Source organism: Hyperoodon ampullatus (assembly GCF_949752795.1).
Source record: "Hyperoodon ampullatus genome assembly, chromosome: 4".
In the NCBI taxonomy this organism is placed as follows: domain Eukaryota; kingdom Metazoa; phylum Chordata; class Mammalia; order Artiodactyla; family Ziphiidae; genus Hyperoodon; species Hyperoodon ampullatus.
Window position 1 is genome coordinate 47,976,264 of NC_136917.1, and position 25,237 is coordinate 48,001,500.

General features: G+C 38.9%; 1 protein-coding gene across 2 annotated transcripts in view; it reads left to right on the top strand.

Moving 5' to 3' along the window:
• Positions 1 to 3,326: 3,326 nt before the first annotated feature.
• Positions 3,327 to 25,237, top strand: part of DCTN4 (dynactin subunit 4) — a gene marked incomplete at both ends in the record, with an annotated part of 29,951 nt that continues 8,040 nt past the window's right edge. The window contains 10 exons of one of the 2 annotated variants that reach the window (XM_079702573.1): positions 3,327 to 3,461; positions 6,214 to 6,284; positions 8,676 to 8,854; positions 14,245 to 14,288; positions 16,408 to 16,515; positions 17,701 to 17,721; positions 18,112 to 18,185; positions 18,415 to 18,527; positions 18,851 to 18,960; positions 23,963 to 24,036. In XM_079702573.1, the coding sequence (XP_079558699.1) occupies positions 3,327 to 3,461; positions 6,214 to 6,284; positions 8,676 to 8,854; positions 14,245 to 14,288; positions 16,408 to 16,515; positions 17,701 to 17,721; positions 18,112 to 18,185; positions 18,415 to 18,527; positions 18,851 to 18,960; positions 23,963 to 24,036 (929 nt within the window). The remainder of the gene's footprint in view (positions 3,462 to 6,213; positions 6,285 to 8,675; positions 8,855 to 14,244; positions 14,289 to 16,407; positions 16,516 to 17,700; positions 17,722 to 18,111; positions 18,186 to 18,414; positions 18,528 to 18,850; positions 18,961 to 23,962; positions 24,037 to 25,237) is intronic. The other variant, XM_079702572.1, reaches the window with a different exon arrangement.

Genomic DNA, 25,237 nt, shown 5'->3' on the forward strand with positions numbered 1-25,237 from the left:
GTGGCAATCACCGTGCTTTGTGACTTGGAACGAAGTAAACTAGAGACAAAACAAGTTAGCTTCATCTGCTTCCTTTAAGTATAAAAGTGTCTGATCCTTTCTGTGATGTTTTTATTTTGACCTCCGGAAGAAGAGAGAGTCTTGATAATTTCTTAGGAAATAAACTCCCAGCGGCTGAATTTGGCTAAACCATGAAATGGATTTTCCCCCAGCCTAACAAGGGCATCTCTGCTGAGACTCCAAACTACCCTTCATATGACAGTCTATGTACATGTCTTCCCAGGGTTAGGCATTGGGAAATCCTGTGAGTTCTGCTTCAAAATATAGTCAGAATCCCTAGTCCATGACACTGTTGCCTATTGCCTGGTCACTGCAGTAATCTCCAAACTCACCCCCTGCTTCTATCCTTGTCCCTCTACAGTCCATTCCCAAAACAGCATCCAGAGTGACCCTTGTTAAATGTAGGTTAGATTGTATCACTGTTCTGTGCGAAATCCTATAACGGCTCCCCACTTCCTTCAGAGCAAAATACAACGTCCTTAAAATGCCTTCAAGATCCTACATGAGCTGCACCCCCATTACCTCTGGGACTTCATCCCCTATACCTCTCTCCCTTGCTCACTCCTTACCAGCCCCACTACCTCCTTGCTGTTCCTCAGTTAGGCCTTAGAGACTTTGCTCAGACTCTGCTTGGAAGGTTCTCCCCCCAGATGGCCACCCAGCCCTCTCCTCACCTCCTTCAAATCTTTGTTCCTATCTTACCTTCTTATGAGGCCAATCCTGACCACCCTATTTAAAATTGTGACCAGTCTCCTTCCCCTATTTCTTCCTTTACCTTCTGAAAGAAGGAGTTACTTAAAGACCAAAAAGAAAAAAAAAATTTAGTTACTGGATTCCATCTGCAGGAAGTTCCAGATAGTTGAAGATAGTATACTGAGTTAGGCTGGAATTCAATTTTCAATTCTCTTTTATTCAATTCAACAAACAATACACTGGTGGTCTCCCAGAAGCAAGCTTTAGGGTTGGATGGTGAATTGTGGAGAGATGGAGGTCCAGCAAAGTGTAGTGAAGGCAATAAAATTGGAACAAAGACCTGCATTCAAACCCTAGCTTCACCTCTAACTTCCTTTGGGAAGCTGGGCAAGTCTCTTCCCTACTCTGGGCTTCAGTTCTCCATCTTGAAAATAAGGAGAGGGAACTAGTTAGTCTCTAAGGTCACGTTTGGCTCTATAGCTCCATGACTTTACCCTTATTTCACAGAGAGCTATGGTCTCTTGTGTCAGTTGCGAGTTCTCAGGGGTGAGTGGGCACAGAGAGTGCCCACTGAGCTATCTCTTATAAGCCAGCACCTCAGGGGCCTGAGGTCTGCCTTAAGCACTAGCAGCAATTGGGTAATAGCTGCAGTGGTTAACCTGAAGCCACCCTGTGCATCCTCCAGCCGAAAGAGGATGCCCATCTCACCTTCCTGCATCCTCAGCAGAACACAGAGGAAGTGTTCCATGTTGCCACAGAATTAGCATTAGCTTCCGGTTAGTCTACTAAGCAGAGAAGGTGGGGGTGGGGTGGGGAACAAGCCTTGGTTAGGTTTGAGGTATGCTTGGGAAATTACTGTTGAAGCCAAGCAGACAGCATTCTGGAGGTGTGAAACTCATGTGCCCATAATGGGAATGATGCAATTCCAGCAAAGTTCCAGGGCAAAAATGAGCAGGCCATCGATAGATGTTCCACTTTCCCTTGCATTTGCTTTCTTCTCTTTTTAAGTTGTTAGAAGAGCAACTGGTTTCTTACTCTGCTGTGAACATGAATGAACTGCTGTAGTGTGCAGGGAACTGCATTTATGGAATTAGAAAACAGAATACTGTACCAGGAGTGAGAAAACCTGGGGCATGTTCCTGGGGCATGTTGACGCTCAGGACCTCATTTTCTTCATTTGAAAAATACAAGCATTGAACTAGGATCTTTCTATTATATGATAATTCTAAGGTATCCAGTCCACTACCCCAGGAGGCTATAGCAGGCGTCGGCAAACTCCAACCCGTGGCTGTTGTCTGTTTTGGTAAAACCTGCCAGCACCACTGAAGCAGGCTGGCCCTGGGAGCCTCAGAAACCAAGCCAGGTAACTTCCTATGACTCACTTTCTCCCTCTGCTCCCAGTGCCTGTCTGCAGTGCCAGTGCTTGTGCCTTGCTGCTGCCCAGGGCCCAGGCTGGTCCCTACCTACACATTGGGGATTCTGCCACTGCTGACTACCGGTCACAGAGCAGAGGAATCTCAGTCTTCCCCAGTTGAGATGGCCAGGCTTTCTTGGGAGAAGAGAAGGGCACCCGGATCTCAGTTTCCTGCACTGTAAAATAGAGATAATGATAGTACCTGCCTTTTGAAGTTCTGGTGAAAATTAAATGAGACAATGTATGTATAGTTTTGACACAGTGTTCTGCATTCAATAAGTGCTCAATAAACGTCAACTAATATTACTATTCAGTTCTATTTCTTCTCAATCACCAACTCTAATATCAGGTAATAATACAACACTAGTACAAAGGGAAAAGCACTGAACTGATGGCAGGTAACATGGGCTCCAGTCTCTGCCAGCCCAGCTCTAAGTGGTTATTTTACATGTCTAAGCTTTAGTTTATGCACTAGAAAAATGTAAACGACACCTAGCAACATTGTTCATTCATTGATTCCATTCCTTCACTAAGCAATATTTATTGAACACCCACAGTATAGACTTATTCCTAACGCTAAATATGCAAAACCTGAAAATGAATGGGATATGGCTTCTGCGTGGAGGAGCTCAATCTAAGAAACTTCAAACGAGATAACGTCCGTGAAAGTTTCCTATAGGTCAGTAACAAGACTGTCAGAAGAAAGTGCTGGTGTGGACTCTTCGTTTTCCAGTTCCCATGAAACTCTGTCTCAGAGATCCTCCCTAACTTCCGGATGTTTGTCTGGAAGGTGAGGGCAGTAGAGGCAGTGTTAAATAAAACAGAAGAGCAGCCTTCCTTTCTGTTAGAAACAAAGGAAAGGAGCGCACTGAGTCTGTCTGCATTTGTTCTGCGACTCCGTACTTACCAAAAAAAGGTCTAAGCTCAGCCCACACGGCTGACGCTCACAAAAATTCTGGAGGGGTAAGGTGGAGGCGGGGGAAAACCTGGAACCCCAGATGAGCATGCGCACTTTGACTTTCGTCCCTCGCAAAGCCCCTCTAGCTCGGAAACCTTACGTCAAAGTATACGTTGAAAGACGTAGGGAGCGAAGCCAGGGAAACGCTGGCTCTCGGGTCACGTGATGCGACGAGGGCGTCGTTGACTCCTCCCCCTCAAGATGGCGTCGTTGCTGCAATCGGAGCGGGTTCTGTACGTAGTCCAGGGAGAAAAGAAGGTTCGGGCTCCGCTCTCGCAGCTTTACTTCTGCCGCTATTGTAGCGAGCTGCGGTCGCTGGAATGTGTGTCTCACGAGGTAATGCAGTCGTCCCATGAAGAGTGTGTGTGTTGGGGGAGGGGGAGGCGGTTCCTCCTAGTCACCGCGACCAGCGGGTGGTAATTTTCCTAGCATGCTGATTGGCTCTGCCTTCCGTCACTCAGATTTGCCTGTGATTTAATTTGCTTATACGTACGTAATTTGTCACTTGGAAAGGAGGAGCGGCCTTGGGTGGGGCTGAGCGGCCTTTCTGTTCTAGAGCGCCCTCTGGGACAAACTTGACTTTGGGGACCCTGGCCATCTCGGGGGGGGGCGGGGTTGGTCATTGGGTGGGTCAGGGGGAAAAAAGGTATGGGGATGCTTAGTTCAGGCCACTTGAGGGGCGAGATATCGTCTTTCCAGCATTGATTGAGGGAGTGGGGAGGTCCGCGGGCATTCTCATCCAAGCCCCTCCCATCCTGGAAGTTCTGCCCCTGCTTGGGCAGAAACTGGGCCCTCTTCCAACTGCCTTGTTCTGTTTCCTGACCTAGCCCAAGGCTGCAGCAGATAAGAGGTTGGGATGGGGTGAGCTGAGTGAAAAGCGCTTACAATCGGGTCTGTCGTTTAAGAAGCTCAAAGTGTTATATTCATGGCGCTTCTCCTGAGGGTACATTTCTGACCTTCACTGGCGCAAGTGGGCGTTGGAGGTGGGATTGCTCAAAATGTAAAAGACCCCTGGAAAAAAAAATCACCAAATAACAAAACCCCAGAACTTCTGCAGCACTTGGAACATGTTGTACATTCAATAGGCTCTGCGGATTAAAAGACGCGTTAAGACGTAAATCTTGCTGTTGAGTAACTTGCAGTCTCGTGAAGGAAAAGCTGATTAGTAATAATACATAGTTAATGCTTATTCAGTACTTTCTATATGCCATGTGCTTTACCTAATCTTTAATCATCCTACAAACTAGAATGGATACCTTTTTTAAAAAAGCACTTTACAGTTAAAGAAAGAGGCACATAATGTTTGCGCTGGGTCACACAGCCAAAAATTTGTGGGTGGGAGGGGGCAGCAAGATTTGAAACCAAGCAACCTGATTCAGAGGACTTCAGTGAGGATCCCTGGACGGTTAAAAATGCATATGAGAATATGTCCTATACTATAAGCCATTTTACACATTATGAATAATTATTATTTTATTGGGAATAGTTTTTCATACTGTTAAGAATAGTCAGAGAAAGCAGTTAAATAACACAAGAGAAAAATCAGTGCTGTATTATATACATGATTTTTTTTTCTCCATCTCCATTAGCACTTTGTATGCTTATTCTTTGGCAGGTCCTTTCTCTTTAGGATGCTGTCCCAGCTCCACCTCTAGAATTTATTGGATTAGATTCTCATTTGGTGATCATTAGGGAGCTGAGTCTCCATAATCTGTAAGGATCTCTTCAGCTAGGACATTCAGTCTGTGACTGCATCTTTTTATTTATTTATTTATTTTTATGTTTATTTTTGGCTGTGTTGGGTCTTCGTTTCTGTGCGAGGGCTTTCTCTAGTTGCGGCGAGCGGGGGCCACTCTTCATCGCCGTGCGCGGGCCTCTCACTATCATGGCCTCTCGTTGCGGAGCACAGGCTCCAGACGCGCAGGCTCAGTAGCTGTGGCTCACGGGCCCAGTTGCTCTGCAGCATGTGGGATCTTCCCAGACCAGGGCTCGAACCCATGTCCCCTGCATTGGCAGGCAGATTCTCAACCACTGCGCCACCAGGGAAGCCCTGTGACTGCATCTTTTACGGACTGGTGTGCACCTGTGAAATGGAGGCCATTAGGGTTTGGGGAAGGATGATGCTAGTGAGGGCTGAATCAGTCCAGAAATTTCTAATGACAAGCCTGGGATTGGAGCTGCATGAAGGGATGAGCATAATTTGGAAAGGGGACAGGGAGAAGTGAATTATATTTTGCCTTTTATGATGAGTAAGTGCAAATATAAGTTAACAGTATTATATTTTGTGTTCCTGGAGACAGGAACTTGAGCAGTAACTTTTATCTTTTCAAAGGTGGTTCTGTTTGTAAGCAGATGATGAAAAAAGAAAACAGTTTCTGTCACAGTATTTATGTTCAAGTGAATCTGTCCATCTGCAGGTGACTAGAGTTCTAGAATTATCAAATAGGATCTACTACATTAAAGAAAATATTTAGTCTTTAAAAAAATACAATGAATTTAATTTTTGTACTATGTTTTTGCATTAAATACAATAAGACTATGTTGTTAACTTAGTAGTTTAATTTGCCATTTAAAAATCTCTAATTGGTTGGCTACAGCTGACTTTGTAAATGTTAATGTATACTTTTCTTCAGTGGACATGTAATACCTCAGTGATGGGAAAACTTTTAAAATCTCTTAACAATTTGTGTGGTCAAGTTATTGCAGCTAGACTAGACAGAAGGATATTTGATCACTGCCTCATAAATTGGGTTATTTTATTTGTTAAACTATTTAGATTATCATAGAGATCTTCTTTTACATAAACATGTTTTAACAGGTCTAATACATAAAACCCTGATGAAAGGGAATAGGAAAGATCAGAAAGGAAAAATAGAAGGATTTCAGGAAATTCAGAGGTTTAAAAAACAACAGGTGATTGAAGAATAAACCTGATGCTGAAAACAGTCCAGGTTCTTTGCCAGATCAGTGGTCTCTCACCTCTGCTGCAGAATAATGTAATTTAAATTTCACTAATTGGCATAGGCATATATACAAGCCAAGCTAAATGTCTTTTCCTCTGATTTTTTGATTTCTTGTTTCTTTCTAGGTGGACTCCCATTATTGTCCCAGTTGTTTAGAAAATATGCCATCGGCTGAAGCCAAACTAAAAAAGAATAGGTAAGACTGGGATCAATTTTTTCTGTTTTCCCCAACTATTTTTTAAATAGCTGGTAAAAAAGGCATGGAATTAACTCTCATTTTTAACAAGCTGTTTTTTTTTTTTTAGCATCACTTATGCCAAAGATGAAACTTTCATTTTAAAAAAATAAATTGTATTTTAGAACAGTTTTAGACTTAAGAATTACTGTGAAGATGATACAGAAAATTCTGTTTATTCCTTACCCAGTCTCCCCTACTGTAAATGTTGTATGTTAGTATGGTATATTTGTCTCAACTAATGAACATTATTGGTAACATTATTATTAAATAAACTCTGTTTTTTATTTAAATTTCCTCAGTTTTCCCCTAATCTCCTTTTTCTGTTCTAGGATCCTATTCAGGATACCCACATTATATTTAATAGTCATGTCTCTTTAGGCTCCTCTTGCTGTGATATTTTCTTAGATTTTCCTTAGTTTTGAGGAGTACTGGTAAGATTTTATAGAATGTCCCTCAATTGGAAGTTGTCTTATGTTTTTCTCATCAGCTGGGGGAATGTGTTGTGGGGAGGAGAACCACACAGGTAAAGTGCATCTCTCATCACATCATATCAAAGGTATATACCACCAACATGACATTACTATTTATTTTTTCTTTTGCGGTACGCGGGCCTCTCACTATTGTGGCCTCTCCCGTTGCGGAGCACAGGCTCTGGACGCGCAGGCTCAGCGGCCATGGCTCATGGACCCAGCCGCTCCACGGCACGTGGGATCCTCCCGGACCGGGGCACGAACCCACGTCCCCTGCATCGGCAGGCGGACTCTCAACCACTGCGCCACCAGGGAAGCCCGAACATGACATCACTATTGATGTTAACTTTGATTACCTGGCTTGAGCTAGTGTTTGTCAGGTTTCTCTGATGTAAAGTTACTCTTTTTTTTTTTTCTTCTCCTTTTCCATGTTGTACTCTTTGTAAAGAAATGCACTATTATAGCCCACACTTAAATAGTGGGGAGTTATGATCCCCTTCCATGAAGGCTATCTCCATGTATTACTTGGAATTCTTTTGTATGGAAGATTTTTCTCTTCTCTCCTTTTTATTTATTTAGTCATTTACTTCAAGCAGTATGGGCTTGTGAATATTTATTTTATACTTTAGGTTATAATCCAGTACTACTTTTTTTTTTTTTTTTTTAAGCACAGATTGTTCCAGCTTTGGCCATTGGGACCTCTTTTAGTAGACTTCCCTCTCCCTTTGGCATACCCCTGTCATTATATGGCAGTGAGGAGGAGGGAAGTGTTATTCAGTTGTTTGAGAACTTTCTTACTTACTCCAGGCTCATCCTCTATATTTTCTGCTCCAGTCCTAGAATTAGCCATTTCTCCAAGGAGCCCCTGGTACCTTTTATTCGAGATTGGTATTGCAAACCAAGATTGGTGTTAAAAACCAAGATCTGGTACTCACTGCTACTGGTGCCATTTTGGTTTTTAGCATGGTGTGGAAGTCCTTTGTAACCAGTCACACCTCTGTACCTCCATGGATATGAACCACTGTTTTGTCTTTCCTGTCCCGGAGAAACAGCTCCTTATAAACCAGTTTTGTTTGCTTTCCATACATTAAATTTTGTCATTTAATCCTCAAAATATCCCTATGAGGTGGGTACTATTATTATCCTTATTTGAGGATATTATCTAGTAGCAAAATATCACAGAAAATTGGAGTTATGGAATGGAACGTCAGAACAAGTCCTGGACTGGAGGTGAAATCCTGATAATCTCAGATGGTGGGAAAGTTAAAAACAACAAGGCATGGGGGAGACTGTAGGGGAATGTTGAGTGTTTCACTAGGAAGAGTAATGCCTAAAGAGAGCAGAAAGCCCTGAAAATGCCCCGCTTCTGAAACATTTCATCTTGGTAACATTGTTTAGTATCTGTTTCAGCTCTCTGGCACAGCAAACAAGCAGTTATTTTCCAAAGCCAGTTTCACAGCTTATTGTATTGTTGCCTCTCAGTTTTCCATTGTGCAGTTGGTCTGTCCTCTCTAAAGTCATAAGCTGTGACATTTCTCTGTCCCACAGAAATCTTTGTGGTCTGTAAAAGAGTCTAAAAGTTAACTCCAGACTGTTAACCGTGATTCCCTCTCTGGAGTAGGATTGGGTCATGCTGTAACTCTTCAGGAACTTTGATGATGATTGCATTTTTAAAAATAATTATCGTAATACTTTTGAAATTTTAAAATGAAGTTTGTAGGAGCCTCTTCAGAGTACTTTTTAATTTCTTTTTGCTTGAGAGCCACCCTTCCCTTATAGTTCTCTCTTGAATTCCTAACATGTAGAACAATGTTTGGCACATAGTAGGTGCTCGGTAAATATTTGTTGAATGAATCAATGGTTGTTTGTCGTGTCCTAGATGCGCCAACTGCTTTGACTGTCCCGGCTGTATGCACACCCTCTCCACTCGGGCAACAAGCATTTCCACACAGCTTCCAGATGACCCAGCCAAGACCACGGTGAAGAAAGCCTATTATCTGGCCTGTGGATTTTGTCGCTGGACATCTAGAGATGTGGGCATGGCAGACAAATCTGTGGGTGAGTGAGGCGGACTTCAACATGAGATTTTGTGAAATCGGCAGTGCTGTAATTGCACACAAATCATTATTTCTGTTACCTGTTGGGAGGTAGGCGATAAATTCAGAGTATTTTGTCATTAAATCTTCTATGTTCCCACATTCTCACATGGACCGTGATGTTTCATCTGAGACTTGGTAAACTATTTCATTTTCTTAAAGTTGGTAAAATAGCATTTATAAATCTGATACTTTTTTAGAATCAAAAGATTAATGTTCTTCATAAAAAATAAATGCCCCTGATGGTGGAACACACCATGAGCAAACCTAAAAGATAAAAGTCACAAAGCTTGGATCATATATAACAGTAAAGATAAATAACCAAAAATAAGGAACCCTTAGAAATCAGAAAGCTACCCAATAGAAAGAAAGAAATTGTCAGAGGATATGAACAGCAGCTCTCAGAAATGGAAATAAAGATGGTCAATAACCAAAGTGCACAAATCATTGGATTTTTTTTCTTGCACACAACTTGGTGAGGTGATTTTTTTTAAGTCAATAAATATGCAAAAAGATAAGTTCAGTTTTGCTAGTAATCATGAAAATGGAAATTAAAACTTCATCCATTGATTTGGCAAAATTTTAAAAATCTGGTAGTATGACAAGAATATGGGAAAATAGTTCTTTTGTCTGCTGCCATTTTAGAGAGCAGTTTGACAACATTTATTAAAATTTCAAATTGCTTTTATTCTTTTACCCAGAAATTACATGTCCAAGTATCTATCCTGGAGCATTCAAGCACATACTCAAAGATACATCTATATGTATCATAAGTGAAACAGGAAAGTTATGTATGTTTGGACCTAAAGAAAACCTAAGGTATTAAATTACCTTTCCATCATTTGCGCATTTCAAAGCAGAGGTTGCATTTACCTTCATTAGGAAACTTCCTTTATGTTTTCATATCCTGTACTCCATGGTTAATATCAGAAGTAGAAACACTCTTTATTACAATCAGTTCAAAATCTTGAGTTGCTGTTTATTTTTTATATAAACAGCAGCACTGCTAACTCCCCATTGTCTTTTTTCTTTCTGAAATTTCATTTGTTTAATTTTGTGAAAACTTTTTAGACTTGTTAAAAATTCCCATTTTTACATTTCCATTAAAAATATCAACTTACTATTTACATGAGGAAGCCAACTAAAAACTCATTATGTTATTTGACATAACTAAAATGAAGATGGACTTCAGCTAAAAGTTTTCTACAGATTCTTACATAGTTTGGAAGTAAATATGGGTGAAGTTCCTTTAGATTCAACTCTATTCTTAAAACTTAATCCTTGGTTCTCTTGAGTTCGCCCTTTGGTTTAGAATGCTTGAGCTCTTGGTTGTTTTTCTAACTTCATACATTATGTTGATAGTATACTCTTCGAAAACAAAAAGCTAACTAAACAAGTCCCTTAAAAATGCTCATTGGTGGGTAGGCATTTCCTGAAATGTGATTTATATTGGAAAGTTTCTGTAGCATCTTCTTAGATTGTCAGTAAATATTTGTGTGTGTGTGTGTTTTAATGTCAGTGTAGCAAGTAAATTGTTTGAATTTGTTTATGAATTTATGTTACATGTAAAAAACAACCTCAAAGTGGCACTTAGTTCAGTGAGTTAAAGTGTATTTTTTCCATGTTTGTATTTTGCTTCTTTTTATCAAGTTAAAGAAAGGAAGCCTAGAAATCCAGATAGATTTCTCAGTTTGTTACTCTGTAAGTGCTTTTTTAATACTTTTTGGACTGTAAGCTATTAGGATTGGATAATTTATTTTTCAGAATTTAAAGGCTGTGCTTGTTTCTAGAAATCTAGCTCCTCTAGGGTATCTTGACAGTGATAATTGAATACTAGGAGTTCTTAAGGAGTACAGGTAATTTCATTTCTTCCATGATGTCACTGGTGTCTGAGAAGCCCTGAAACCACTTTAGTTAGAACTATTTGTTTATTTTTAAGTAAGCCATTGTGTCAGTAACATGCAGAAACTTTTTAATGTCTCTCAAATTTATATTTAGAATAAATCACCAGTTCTAAAAACGCAATTAGGTAAAACATTCAGATTTTCTAAAATATTACTAAAATATTTCTTTCACATAATTATTTTTCATAATTGCCTTAAGGCAACTTTTAAAATATAAATATTGTACTTAAGGATGATATTGCTGCCTTTTCTTGCAAGGGGCTATAGTGTCACCTTCAACAGGAGTCCTTTTTATTTGGAAAAAAAGTTATTTTAAATTATACAAATGGTACACTTTCATGAACTTACCACCCAGCTTAAGAAATTAAACATAACCAAAACAGTGTAAGCCCATTGTATAGCCTTCCCCCAACTGCATCTGCCTTCTTCTTCCTTCTAGACAGAGATAGTCATCACAATCCTGAATTCAGATGGTCATCAGTGTCCATCTGAAAAAAAGCATGCATGTTTTTGCACTTCTTCATGTATGTATGTAGCCACTAGCAAAGAATGCTTCTCAACTTGAAACAAATAGAACCATGCTTTGTGCATCCTGCTACAATTCATCTCTATCAGGTTTGTCTGTGGTATGTAGTTGTGATGGTGGGTGATTCATGCATGACTTACCACAGATTACTTCTTCACTCTTCTTCACATTTAGGTTGTTTTCAATTTTTTGGTTCTGACAACAGTGCTGTTAGGAACATTCTTGTGTGTGTTTCCTGTCACAAGAGCAAGGGTTTCTCTGTATAACAAAGTAAAATTGGTGGTTTTAAGATGTGTACATGTTTAGCTCTCCAAAATGGTTTGCCAATTTTTGCTCCCACTAATAATATATGAGTAGACTACCCATTGCTCCAGATCTCCGGCAGCTCTTAGCATTGTTGGACTTCTTTCAAGTTTTTCCAAACTGATGGTTGTGAAATGGTATCTCATTACAGTTCCCCCCCCCCCCCCCCTTTTCTTGGTTAGCTTTATTGAGATATAATTTACATATAATGAAGCTCACCAATTTTAAGTGTAAAATGCTTTGATTTTTGACAAATGTGTATAGCCATGTAGCCACCTCCACAATCATAGAACATTTCGTTACCCCAAAAAGTTGTCTCATGCCCCTTTGCAGTCACTTCCTTCCCCCCACCTCCTGGCCCCTGACTACCACTGATTTCTTTCTTTCACTGTAATTGTGCCTCTTCTAGAAGTTTATATAATTGGAGTAGTTTAGTCTGTTGTGTCTGTCTTCTTTCACTTAGCATAATGCTTCTGAGGTTCGTTTGTGTTTTTGCTTTTTATTTTTGAGTTGTATTCTATTGTATGGATATACCATAATTTGTTTATTCATTCTCCATTTAATGGACATTGAATGTTTTGCAGTTTAGGGCTCATATGAATAAAGCTGGCTATGAACATTTGCCTAGAAATCTTAGTGTGAATATGTATTTTCATTTTTCTTGATTATATACCTAGGAATGGAATTGCTGAGTCACAAGGTTAAGTGTATGTTTTCCTTGACTGAAAACTGCCAAACTATTTTCCACAGTGGCTGTACTATTTTGGGTCCTCACCAGCAGTGTAGGAGAGTTCCAGTTCCTCATCAACTATTAGTATTGTTTTTTTTTTTCATCTTGGCCATTCTAGTGAGTGGGTAGTGATACCTCATTGTGGTTTTAATTTGCATTTTCTTAATGTGCTTGTTTGCCATCTATGTATTTTCTTTGGTGAAGTGTTTGTACAAATCTTTTGCCTATTTTTAAACTGAGTTTTAATCTTTTTATTGAGTTGCGAGAGTTCTGTATTGTAGATACAGGTCCTTTGTTGAATATATATTTTGCAAATATTTTCTCCCAGTCTGCGGCTTGCCTTTTTATTTTCTCAACTGTGTCTTTTGAAGAACACAGTTTCTAATTTATTTTTATTTTTATTTTATTTTTGGCTGCATTGGGTCTTTGTTGCTGCACTTGGCCGAGCTGCGGTGAGCAGGGGCTATTTTTCGTTGTGGTGCGTGGGCTTCTCATTGTGGTGGCTTCTCCTTGCAGAGCACGAGCTCTAGGCGTGTGGGCTCAGTTGTGGCTCATAGGCTCTAGAGCACAGGCTCAGTAGTTGTGGCACACGGGCTTAGTTGCTCCTTGGCATGTGGGATCTTCCCGGAGTAGAGCTCGAACCCATGTCCCCTGTATTGGCAGGCAGATTCTTAACCACTGCGCCACCATGGAAGCCCTACAGGTTTCTAATTTTGATGACGTTCAGTTTATCAATTTTTTATTTTATAGTTGTGCCTTTTGTGTTCTAGTAAAGAAACTTTAGCCTAACCCAAGGTCACTAAGATTTTCACTATAGAAATATTATAGTTTCAGCTCTTACATATAAGTTTATTACCATTTCAGGGTAAATTTTGTAAATGTTGTGAGGTAGGGGTCAAGGCTAATTTTTTGTAAATTGTTACAGCACCATGTGTTGAAAGTATTCATTATGGTTTTACTTTCAGCTTTCTGGAATAATCTTTTCCCTTATGATTTGTGCTTCTGTCTCTTATGTAAGAAACTCTTCTCTAAACTGAGGTCATAGAACACAGAAATTGCCCAGTGTTGCAGATACGGGCAAGTTCTCTGGAGTCAGACTGCCTGAGTTTGAATCCTGGCTTTACCTCTTACTGTCTCTATGACTTTGGGCAAGTTATTTAGTTCTCTGAGCCTCAATTTCCTCATTTGTAAAATAAGACTAATAATGAGAGTCCCTACCACAGAGGGTTATTTTTTTTATTTTAATGAATTTATTTATTTATTTTTGGCTGCATTGAGTCTTTGTTGCTGTGCACGGGGGCTTTCTCTAGTCTCGGCGAGCAGGGGCTACTCTTTGTTGCGGTGCGCGGGCTTCTCATTGCGGTGGCTTCTCTTGTTGCAGAGCACGGGCTCTAGGCGCGTGGCTTCAGTAGTTGCAGCACGCGGGCTCAGTAGTTGTGGCTCGCGGGCTCTCGAGCACAGGCTCAGTAGTTGTGGCACGTGGGCTTAGTTGCTCCGCGGCATGTGCGATCTTCCCGGATCAGGGCTTGAACCCGTGTCCCCTGCATTGGCAGGTGGATTCTTAAACACTGAGCCACCAGGGAAATTCTCAGAGGGTTATTATGAGAATAAAATGAAGTGTGATACATTTCAAATACCTGGCACAGAAGTTATACATGTGTTAGTTGTAGTTGTGGTCCTAGTGGTGGTTATTGTTATCACCATCATTATATTTAAAGAAAAAATTTCATTCTGAGCCCTTTGGTCTGTATAATTTCTAGGACTCTTCCTTGGAAATTGTGTGATTTTATGTGTTTAAGCTTTATTTTGTGGCCTGCAGATGACCTGTTTTTGTGGAAATAAAATTATCAAATTATGTAAGTCTTGTTTAATATTCCTTTATTTTGCAGCTAGTGGTGGTTGGCAGGAACCTGAAAATCCTCACACGCAACGGGTAAGTAAAGGGTCATCAGAGAGAGGATGAAATGAGAAAAGATGAAGAAAAAGACCATTTTATCAGTGTATGTGGCACATGCTTATAAATCCATGTGTATTTTGGTGTTTTTTACACTTAGAAAGTGCTTCTCGTTGTAAGACATTAAATCACAGTGGCAGTTTTTTCCAGTCTGACTTAAGTAAATAGAGAAACCTAGGTGTAGTTTTAGTTCTGTACTCAGGTTGTGAATTGGAAAAGGGAAATGATACATTTCTGTTTTCCACATACCCACCAACTGTGTTAAGGATCCATTTGTTCTCAGAAATATCATCCACATATAAACATCTTATCTCTTGGAAACACCACTAATTTGGAAGATGCCCTTGGACTCAGTAGTGTTTGCTTATAGAATCATGATTTAGACATCCTTTAATAGTTCACAGTGAATTGATCTCTGCAGTATACATTAGAACTGATTTTGTTGCCCCTGGAAGTAGAATATTAGAAAGATGATAATATGCTATCGAAATGAAGTTGTACAGACTGCAAATTAAATAATAATTTATAATTATTCACTTACGACATCAGCAAAAATTAGAAATACTGAAAATATCTTGGATGGGAGTGTATGGAATTTGACCTTTTCACATGTACTATTGTTAGTGTAAATTAGTACAGATTTATTGGTCTCTCAGCAGTATCTACTTCCTGGGCCCTGACCTACAGAAATACTTGTACTTATGCACAAAAATATGTATATTCATTTATCAAACACTTATCAAGCATGTGCTGCATACTGTGTGTCAGGAATTGTGCTGAACAATAGGAATACATGGTCCTTACCCTCATAGAGCTTAAGTCTAATGGGAAAACAAAAATCAATTAAATAATCCCCAGATAAAGGAAAAACTCAAGGTAATATGAAGGACAGAGAAATTGTGCATGTGGACATTTATTAGGGGGAATTTCAACTAGGTAGGTCCATATCTGAGGATTGTGCTAGGATCTGAGGATGACAGGCAGAGAAGGGAAAGAATTCAGGGCAGAGGAACAGCATAGGCAAAGAGCTTGTAAGTGGAAGGAGCAAAACAAGTTATAGACAAGAAGGCGAGTGTGCCAGAGTGGAGCATAGCAGTAGGTGAATGGAGAAAAGGATTTGGGGTCAGACTGTGCAGAACCATGTGGACCAAGTTAAGGAGTCTGAAAAGCCTTTAAAGGAAAAGAGCTGACAGGATCAGGTTAGTGTCTCTAAAAAATAATTACTGCGGAATTGAGAGGACACGAGTGGGTACCAGGAGACCATTTAAGTGCTCTCAGAGGAAATGGTTAAATACCTTTAGGACATCTGTACTGTTTAATAAGATGCAGCCTTTAAAAAGAATGAGGTAGATCTATTTGTACTGAATGGAAAGTTCATGGCACTTACAGTGAAAAAGTTTTAAAATAGTTAAGTTTTTTCCCCTTATATGAAAAATAAAAAGAGCTGTATTTATTTTACACATATAAAAGCGGTATGTCTATACATGCATTTTTTAATGTATGCAGGATATAATATCATACCCGTGTCTGTAAGTGTGTAAGAAAGATATCTAAACTCTAATGGTGGATACCTGTGGGGAGGGGAAGGGTGGACTTGGGCGTGAGAGATAAAAGAGAAGTTTCACGTTTTATTCTTTATGTTTCTATATTGTTTGAACTTTTCACAGTTATCATATATTGCTTTTATGATTAAAATATATTTTTTAAATGAAAATATGTGATGGAGAGTGGGAGAAAATAAAGTATGAAATGTCACCTCCTTGGAAATAGGTGGTCCTCTGGTCATGCAGAGAAAATAGGAGCAGTTGTGAGGGGAAGTAAGCAATGAAGTTAAAGAGCAGTGAAAAGAGAACATGAAATTTTCAAGCCTTTTCATTGCTCATTTCTTCCTGTTGTTGAACTTGAAGGTTCCATTTCAATTCTGAAAATAGATCATGTAATGAAGATAAATTCTCTTTGAAGAAGAGGGCAAACTTGCCCACCTTAATAAATTTGTCTTGTCTATTCATTATATGTCTAGTCAGTGGAGTTGATTAATTTTGTACGTTTCTTGTTAGCTTTTTCGTGAAACGAATACTGAGTCTTTGATTTCTTACAGATGAACAAACTGATTGAATATTACCAGCAGCTTGCTCAGAAGGAGAAGGTTGAGCGAGATCGCAAGAAACTGGCACGGCGTAGAAACTATATGCCTTTGGCTTTTTCGGTGAGAAATTGGTACAGAAAGGAGTTTGCAATTCATGGATCAAGACCGGTGTGGCATAAGAACAGGGAACATTTCAGAAAGCGGCCATTGTCCCTAGATTCCGGAACGATGGCTAGCAGACAAAGGTTCCTCAGGTGATAGGTGTCTAAGTCCAGCGGTTATGCTTTTGCCATATCATAAGTTCTGTTTGAGTTCTTTGAGTTTTAAGTACATTTGTGTTTCTTTCTCCATCACACCCCTTTCTCTTCTGATTATTCCTAAAGCAGCTACTGTTTAGTTTTGTAGGCACCCACATTTACAGCGTTTGGATATTACAGAAAGTCAGGAGAATATGGGCGAGTGGTAGGTTTTATCCATATTACCTACGTAGCCCACCCACCTTTGGCATCCTGGTAGTAGTGGTTTCCCAGCTTTAGTTACCATAATTTTTTGGCCCCTTCCAATATTTCTCCAGTATAAAAAACCCTGACTTTTACACAGAGCATTTTTGTGGTTAAATAAGTAGTGATATATGCAGGTGTAATTTTTGATAGGAATTATTTACAAAAGTCATTCTCTACTCATTTGTAAACTACCAATTAGAAGCAAGAAATTAGGATTTGGAGCTTTTGCTTTTGTCCCCCAAGTTTTATTTGCTCTCACAGAACAGTTTATTTTCTGTGTGTTTGCTTGGAGCCAAGCAGGTTGGCATTTAATAAATAATGTTTATTGAATAGCAGTGATGTGGCAAGCTATGTGCTAAGCACTTTATACATATTATTTTGTTTAATCCTCACAACAATCCTGTGTAGTAGGTGGTATATCCCCATTTTACACCAAAGGGAATGAGACCTGTAAAGGTTAATTAACTTCTTGTACTATCTCTGCATGAGAATTAGTTAAGGCATTAAAACCCTAAGAACTGGTAAGGTTCATATAAAAATATCTAGTTTAGAATTTAATACAACATTAAAACTTGAAAAGCATCCATATTTGCCAGAGACTTGTATGAAGTCTCAGTGAATTTTTTGAACAATCCAGTGGTATAATCAGCATATGCACTAGTGTATTTAGGAGAGGAATTTGAATTAAATGTGTTATTCTTCCAACTTTCCCATATAACCTGCCTGCTGTATGAGTTTGCTTCTATCTTATGCTGCATTTTTTTGTCTCTGTTGCAACCTGCTGCTATTTTGGGGCCTACAGCAACATACTATTCATGTAGTGGTAAGTTCTCTTTTATGATTCTTGCTAACCCTGAAGAAGTTAGCAGATGATCACTGGTGTTCCAAGAAGACGTTCATCGTGTGTCTTAGATACTCCACGTAGTTCTGGTCTAAGCCATAGCTTAGATATTCTTAGATTATCACATTTTGCTCATTTTCACTGCATTAATGTAGTTTCAATCTCCATGTTGGGTGCTTCTGTTATTATTTTAAGAGTAAGATTATGTGGGGCTACAATTACTCTCTTTAAAAGAAGCTTTAAAATTAGCTTTTTTTTTTTTTTGGCTTATTTCCCTGAGCTTCTCATGCTGTCCCTCCCAAAATTCTTTATTTTGATACACAGGATATATAAAAGTAGAATTTCTAATAGGAATTTCTGAACTCTGTTTAGGACAAATATGGTCTTGGAACCAGGCTTCAGCGACCACGAGCCGGTACAACCATCAGTACCCTTGCTGGACTTTCGTAAGTTTGGACGTTAAATGGCTTTGAGGGAAAAAGCTGATATCAAAATGAACATTGAAGGAATGTGGTTTTAAAGTTAATAACAGTTGCCAATGGGGAAGAAGATACTCATACTTAGGAAAAACCTAAACAGAATATTCTACAGTAGAGGAATACTTTAATTATTGATATCATGGACTTTGAAGATATTCAGGTGGACCCTTGAGAAATGATGGCTTTTATCTTTTAGCCTTAAAGAAGGAGAGGACCAGAAAGAGATAAAGGTTGAGCCAGCTCAGGCTGTAGATGAAGTGGAACCTCTACCTGAAGACTATTACACGAGACCAGTAAATTTAACAGAGGGTAATTTTATACATGATTCTGCTTTGTTTGTATTTTACATCTAATTCTGTTTTTGTTACTTATATATGCCTTGTAATTTGAGGTTTTTTTTTTTTGATTTGAGATTTTTAATAGCATAGTTGTTAGTACTAAAATGAGTCATGCAGAAAATAAAATAGATGTAATCATTTGAAGAACTTTAAAACATTTGTCAAATTTCTATATTGTAGTTTTTTGAAGAGCACTATTCACAAAGGCAGTGTTATTTTGTGTAATTATCTCATATACGTCTGATTTTGAGCAAGTCACTGTAAACCAAGCTTGGTTTCTGCCTTTCATGCTAGTGACCACCCTTCAGCAGCGCCTCTTACAGCCTGACTTCCAGCCAATCTGTGCTTCACAGCTCTATCCTCGTCACAAGCATCTTCTGATCAAACGGTCCCTGCGCTGCCGAGTAAGTATTCCTTTCTGTAGAGTTGTCATTTGTGTAAGAGAAAAGCAAAAATAAACACGATTGGCATCTGGTCAGTATCAAAACCTCTGGAATGTAGTAAATGTAGAAAATGCTTGTACATAACATTCCAGTGTCCAGGCACTATTTTAAAACTTTCAAGATAAACTTAATCCCCCTGACTCAGTGAGGTAGGTACTGTTGTTACCCTTGTTTTACAGATGTGGAAGCTGGGGTATTTGAAGGTTAAGTTCATACTGCTAACCCCTAAAAGAATGGTGAAAGAATATAAAGCTTTTAGTCCAGTAGAGAGGGGGAAAAAAGGACTAATAAAAAAAATCAATTTGCAAGAAAGAAGAAAAATCAGCAAAAGCCTCTGGGAATCTATGAAACTAACAGCAGGGTTTCTTCAATAAATAAAAGAAACATTGTAAAAGAAAACAAAGTATGAAAAAAAATGGAAAGGAAACCTTTGCGATCAGTACCATCCAACAGAACTTTTCTGTGGTGATGGAAATGTTCTTTATCTGCATAGTCCAGCATGTTAGCCACTAGTCACCTGTGGCTACTGAGCACTTGAAATATGGTAGTGCAGCTGAGGGCCTGCATCTTTCTAAGATGAAATTCATTTAAATAATCACATGTGACTAGTAGCTCCTGTTATCAAATAACATAGCATTAGATTAGAAGAGGCCTATCAACCAAATGCAGTGTATAGACTTTAATTCCTGATTCAAACACAGCACAGAAAGATAGAAAGAAAGGGACCAGGGGAGGAGGGAGGGAGGAAAGAAAAATGTGTGAAGCCTTTGGGGAAATTTAAATACTGACTGGATTTTTTAATGCTATTAAAAGAATTATTCATTTTTTTAGGGATAATAATGGTATTGTTATTTTTTTTAAGTATCTTTTAGAGCTGCATACCAAAATGTTTAAGGATGAAATGACATGATGTCCGATATTTGTTTCAAAATAGTCAGGCATGAGGAGTGGGTAAGAGTCTAGGTGAAACAAGATTGGCCATTGTTGCTAACACGTTGCTAATTGTTGAAGTTGGGTGGCTGGTACCAAGGGATTTATAATACCACTCTGTATTTTTGCATATGTTAAAAAAATTTCTATATTGAAAAACCTTTTTAGAAAGAAAGGGGCTTCCCTGGTGGCACAGTGGTTGAGAATCCACCTGCTAGTGCAGGGGACACAGGTTCAAGCTCTGGTCCGGGAAGATCCCACATGCCGCAGAGCAACTAAGCCCGTGTGCCACAACTATTGAGCCTGCACTCTAGAGCCCACGAGCTACAACTACTGAAACCCACAGGCCTAGGGCCCGTGCTCCGCCACAAGAGAAGCCACCACAATGAGAAGCCCGCTCGCCACAACTAGAGTAAATCCCGCACGCAGCAACAAATACCCAAGGCAGCCAAAAATAAATAAATAAATTTATTTTAAAAAAAAAGAAAGGAAAAGCCCACTTTAAATATAAAGACACATATAGATTAAAAGTAAATGGAGAAATCCAAAAATGGGCAGAAGACCTAAATAGACATTTCTCCAAAGAAGACATACACGTGGCCAAGAGGCACATGAAAAGCTGCTCAACATCACTAATCATTAGAGAAATGCAAATCAAAGCTACAATGAGGTATCACCTCACACCAGTTAGAATGGGCATCATCAGAAAATCTGCAAACAACAAATGCTGGAGAGGGTGTGGAGAAAAGAGAACCCTCTTGCACTGTTGGTGGGAATGTAAATTGATACAGCCACTATGGAGAACAGTAAGGAAGTTCCTTAAAAAACTAAAAATAGAATTACCATATGATCCAGCAATCCCACTACTGGGCATATACCTAGAGAAAACCATAATTCAAAAAGACACATGCACCCCAGTGTTCATTGCAGCACTATTTACAATAGCCAGGTCATGGAAGCAACCTAAATGCCCATCAACAGACGAATGGATAAAGAAGTTGTGGTAATATATACAATGGAATATTACTCAGCCATAAAAAGGAAGGAAATTGGGTCGTTTATGGAGACGTGGATGGATCTAGAGACTGTCATACAGAGTGAAGTAAGTCAGAAAGAAAAACAAATGTCATATATTAACGCATGTATGTGGAACCTAGAAAAATGGTACAGATGAACTGGTTTGCAGGGCAGAAATTGAGACACAGATGTAGAGAACAAATGTATGGACATCAAGGGGGATAGCCACAGGGGTGGGGGGGATGGTGGTGTGATGAATTGGGCGATTGGGATTGACATGTATGCACTGATGTGTATAAAATTGATGACTAATAAGAACCTGCTGTATAAAAAAATAAATAAAATTCAAAAATTAAAAACAAAAGTAAATGGAGAAAAATATACCATGTCAATACTAATTGAAAGGAAGCAAGAGTAGCCATATTAATTTCAGACAGAACAGACTTCAAAGTAAAGACAGTTATGAGGGATAAAGAAGGGTATTACATAACGGTAAAGGGGTCAGTTCTCCAAGAAGATGTAACAATTCTTAATGTGTATGTGCTGAACAATAGAGTGTCAAACTGTGTGAGGCAAAACCTGATAGAACTGCAGGAGAAATAGGTGAGTCCACCATCGTAGTTGGAGTCTTCAACACCTGTCTCTCAGAAATGGACAGAACCAGCAGGCAAAAAATCAGTTTCATATTGACCCATCGATCTCACTTCTAGGAGTCTATCCTGAAGGTACACCTCTACAAACCAAAATATATAGAAGTTAGGGTACATCCATACAATGAGTACCAAAAATATATAAAACAGAATGTACTAATGTGGGATGTATTTTTAAATGCAAAAAGCAGGGTGCTCAGCAGGTACATAACTTTTTGTATAAGAAGAGAGGGAAAATAAATATATATATAAACATAAAAAATATTTGTGTATGTTAGATTAGTAGACTGTTGGAACAGAATAGAGAAAGCAGAAACAGACTCATGCATGTGAGGAAACTTGATTTTACTAAATAGGCCTTGCAGGTCCCTGGGGAAAGAATACTAGTGAAATTTTGCTAGGTCAAATGATTCTATGAAAAAACAATAAAATTGGGTCTCTAACTCACAGCATACACAAAAGTCAATTTCAGGAGCATTGGAAACTTTAAAGAGTAAATATGATGACCAGTATGTCTAGAAGGAAATATGGGAGAATATTCTTTGTGGCTTCTAGTTAAGGGAGTAGTCCGAAAATAAGACAAACCATAAAGGAAAAGTTATATATTTGACACATTAAAAGTAAAATTTATACCCCCATTCCAAAGAAAACCCATAAAGAAATGAAAAGGTAGGCCATAGACTGAGAAAAGTAATTTGTAGGGTATATAATTGACAAAGAATTAGTATCCAGAATATGTGAAGAAGTATAGCAAATCAGTAAGGAAAAGATACCCAGTATAAAAATAACAAGTAGGTACTAACTTGCAATTTATGGCAGAGGAAATCCCAATACCCAATAAATAGGAAAGATATGCAAACATGTACAGTAATCAGGGAAATGTACATTAAAACTACAGTGAGAAACCATTTCATAATCATCAGATTGGCAAAAGTTAGCAGTTTGGCAATATCCATCAAAATAATGCAGGCTTCCTTGGTGGCGCAGTGGTTGAGAGTACGCCTGCCAATGCAGGGGACGTGGGTTCGTGCCCCGGTCTGGGAAGATCCCACATGTCGCGGAGCGGCTAGGCCCGTGAGCCATGGCTGCTGAGCCTGCGCATCCGGAGCCTGTGCTCCGCAACGGGAGAGGCCAGCGTACCGCAAAAATAAATAAATAAATAAAAAATAATAGATGCATGCACCCACTTTTAGGAAATTATCCTACAGATATATTTATACGTGTGGGAAGTGATTTGCATACAGGATTACTCATTGCTGCATTATTTGTAGTGGCAAAATCATGGAAACATTTATCAGTTTGGGTCTGGTTACATAAGTTATGGAAATCATTATGGTAGGACACAGAGGTACATCTGTGTGTGCTGGTATGTCATTCCAAGATCGATTCAGTGAAAAAGGCAGAAGAATATAAAATGTTCTCTTTTGTGTTATTGTAAAAAAGAAAGGTGATGTATGTGTATACTTCTATGTGCATCAGCTATCTGTGAGAAAACACATGAGAAGCTTGTTGGCTCTGGGGAGAGGAACAGTGGGACAGGTAACTGGTATCTTTACACTGTTTCTTTTTTATACCATTAAAAAAATGTTTTAACCGGATGCATGTGGAACCCATTGAAGAAAGTAAGCAAGTAATTGTTACTGTATTTTAAAGCATGAGATCTGGAATCACACCACTTGGATTTAAATCCCAGCTCCAAGTCTTACTGGCTCTGTGAAGTTTGCACAGATTATATACCTTTCCTGTGTCCCATTTTTATCATCTGTGACATAGGGACAATAATAATTATAGTACCTACACCTACCTCGTAAAGTTGATGTGATGTTTAAATTCACTTAAACCGAGAATGCTTATCTTTTAGGCTAGTAGAAAGGAAATTATAAAAGACTAATAATAATATAAAAGAAAACAAGGAAGGGACTTCCCTGGCGGTCAGGTGGTTAAGACTCCACACTTCCACTAGACTCCACACTTCCACTGCAGGGGGCACAGGTTCAAACCCTGGTCAGGGAACTAAGATCCCGCATGCCGCAAGTCACGGGCAAAAAAAACAAAACAAAGCAAGGAAGAGGAAAACTCAGAAAAATCCACATCTTTCATACTTAATAAGTCTGTGTTACTATTTCAGTAGTTCTGAAGCACTACAAGGTTATTAATATTTGATAGTGTGGTTGCTAATTTCCAGAAGTCCAAAACATCTTTTGTATATTTTGGTTATGGGTAGTATACACTCTATTTCAAAACATCTGTGATCTTTCAGCAAAGTAAAACCAAACTAGTAAATGCTATGCTTCTGGATTTGGCATGTCTCTGGATCAGTAGAGTGTGTTCCTGTTTTCCTCTGATACATATTTTTTTCTTCTTAGAAATGTGAACATAATCTGAGCAAGCCAGAATTCAATCCAACATCTATCAAATTCAAAATCCAGCTGGTTGCTGTGTGAGTATTTGGGATTGGTGTTTTGGGTTACTGTTTTTTTTTGTTTTTTCACTGTGACATGTGCTTACTCTTGGCTTAAAAAAGGAAAGAGAAACTACTTCAGAATAATCTTGCTGTTTTGTTCCTGTTTTGGTTTTGAAATACATACCAGGAAGTTGAAGGCAAATTTACAGACACAGAATCCAGGGTGTTATATCAGGGCACATGATAGTATGGTCTGTGGCAATGTGGTATGTTGCTGGTTGGAGAGTCACTAGTCATTCATCACAAATGATAAAGTACCTCCGTTTGGGAATGATCTCTTTAAAAAATTAATAAAATAAAATATAGCAGATGGGAGAATATCCCTGTAACAATGTTCCTGCTATTTAACTGTGTTCTGATAATGCTTTGTTGAGTGGGATAAAAGTGATTTAATTAGTGCTAACTCACTGAGACTTGTCAGTAGAAGGGAATTTTGTGTATGAAAATCATCTATCAAAGAAGAAAAATTAGGAAACTATTGTCTTGACTTTAGGGTGAGAGAGCCCTTCCCAAGTAAGGCAGGAAGCCCAGAAGCCACTAAGGAAAGTAGCCAGCTTTGACCTTAGCAGAAAGATATGAGTTGTAAAAACCAAAATTGACAACAAAGTCCTGAGACAGTAGAGCAAGAAAGAATATTTGTTACTCCATGATAAATAAAAGTTTAATATCCCTGGAATGGGCTTGTTGAGGGGGGCGGGATGAGGTAGGGCAAAGGATTTGAACATGTAGCTCACAGAAGAGAAATTCCAAATGGCCGGTAAATATATGGAAAGATGCTGAGACCTGATAGGAAAAATTTTAAATAATAAGTAGTATTGAGTGCTAGTGAGCATGTGGGTAAACATACTTGCATACACTGTTGGTAGACTGAATTGCTAGAGTCTTTTTTTGGAGAGAGACCTGAAATATCAAGACAAAATGACATAGACCTTTTAACCTGGTAGCGCTGTCTCAGGAATCTATTCTCTAGAAACAAAGCAATATATAAAGACCAATACATAAAGATGTGTGTTACAACATTTTAAAGGCAAAAAGCTGGAAACAATTTTAATGTCAAACTGATTAACCATTAACAAAAAAAAATTGATTAAATTGAGATACACTCATGTAGAATATTATGCAACAATTAAAAAGAAATCATTGGCAGTCAAAATGGCAGAGAAGTGCTGGCCTCATG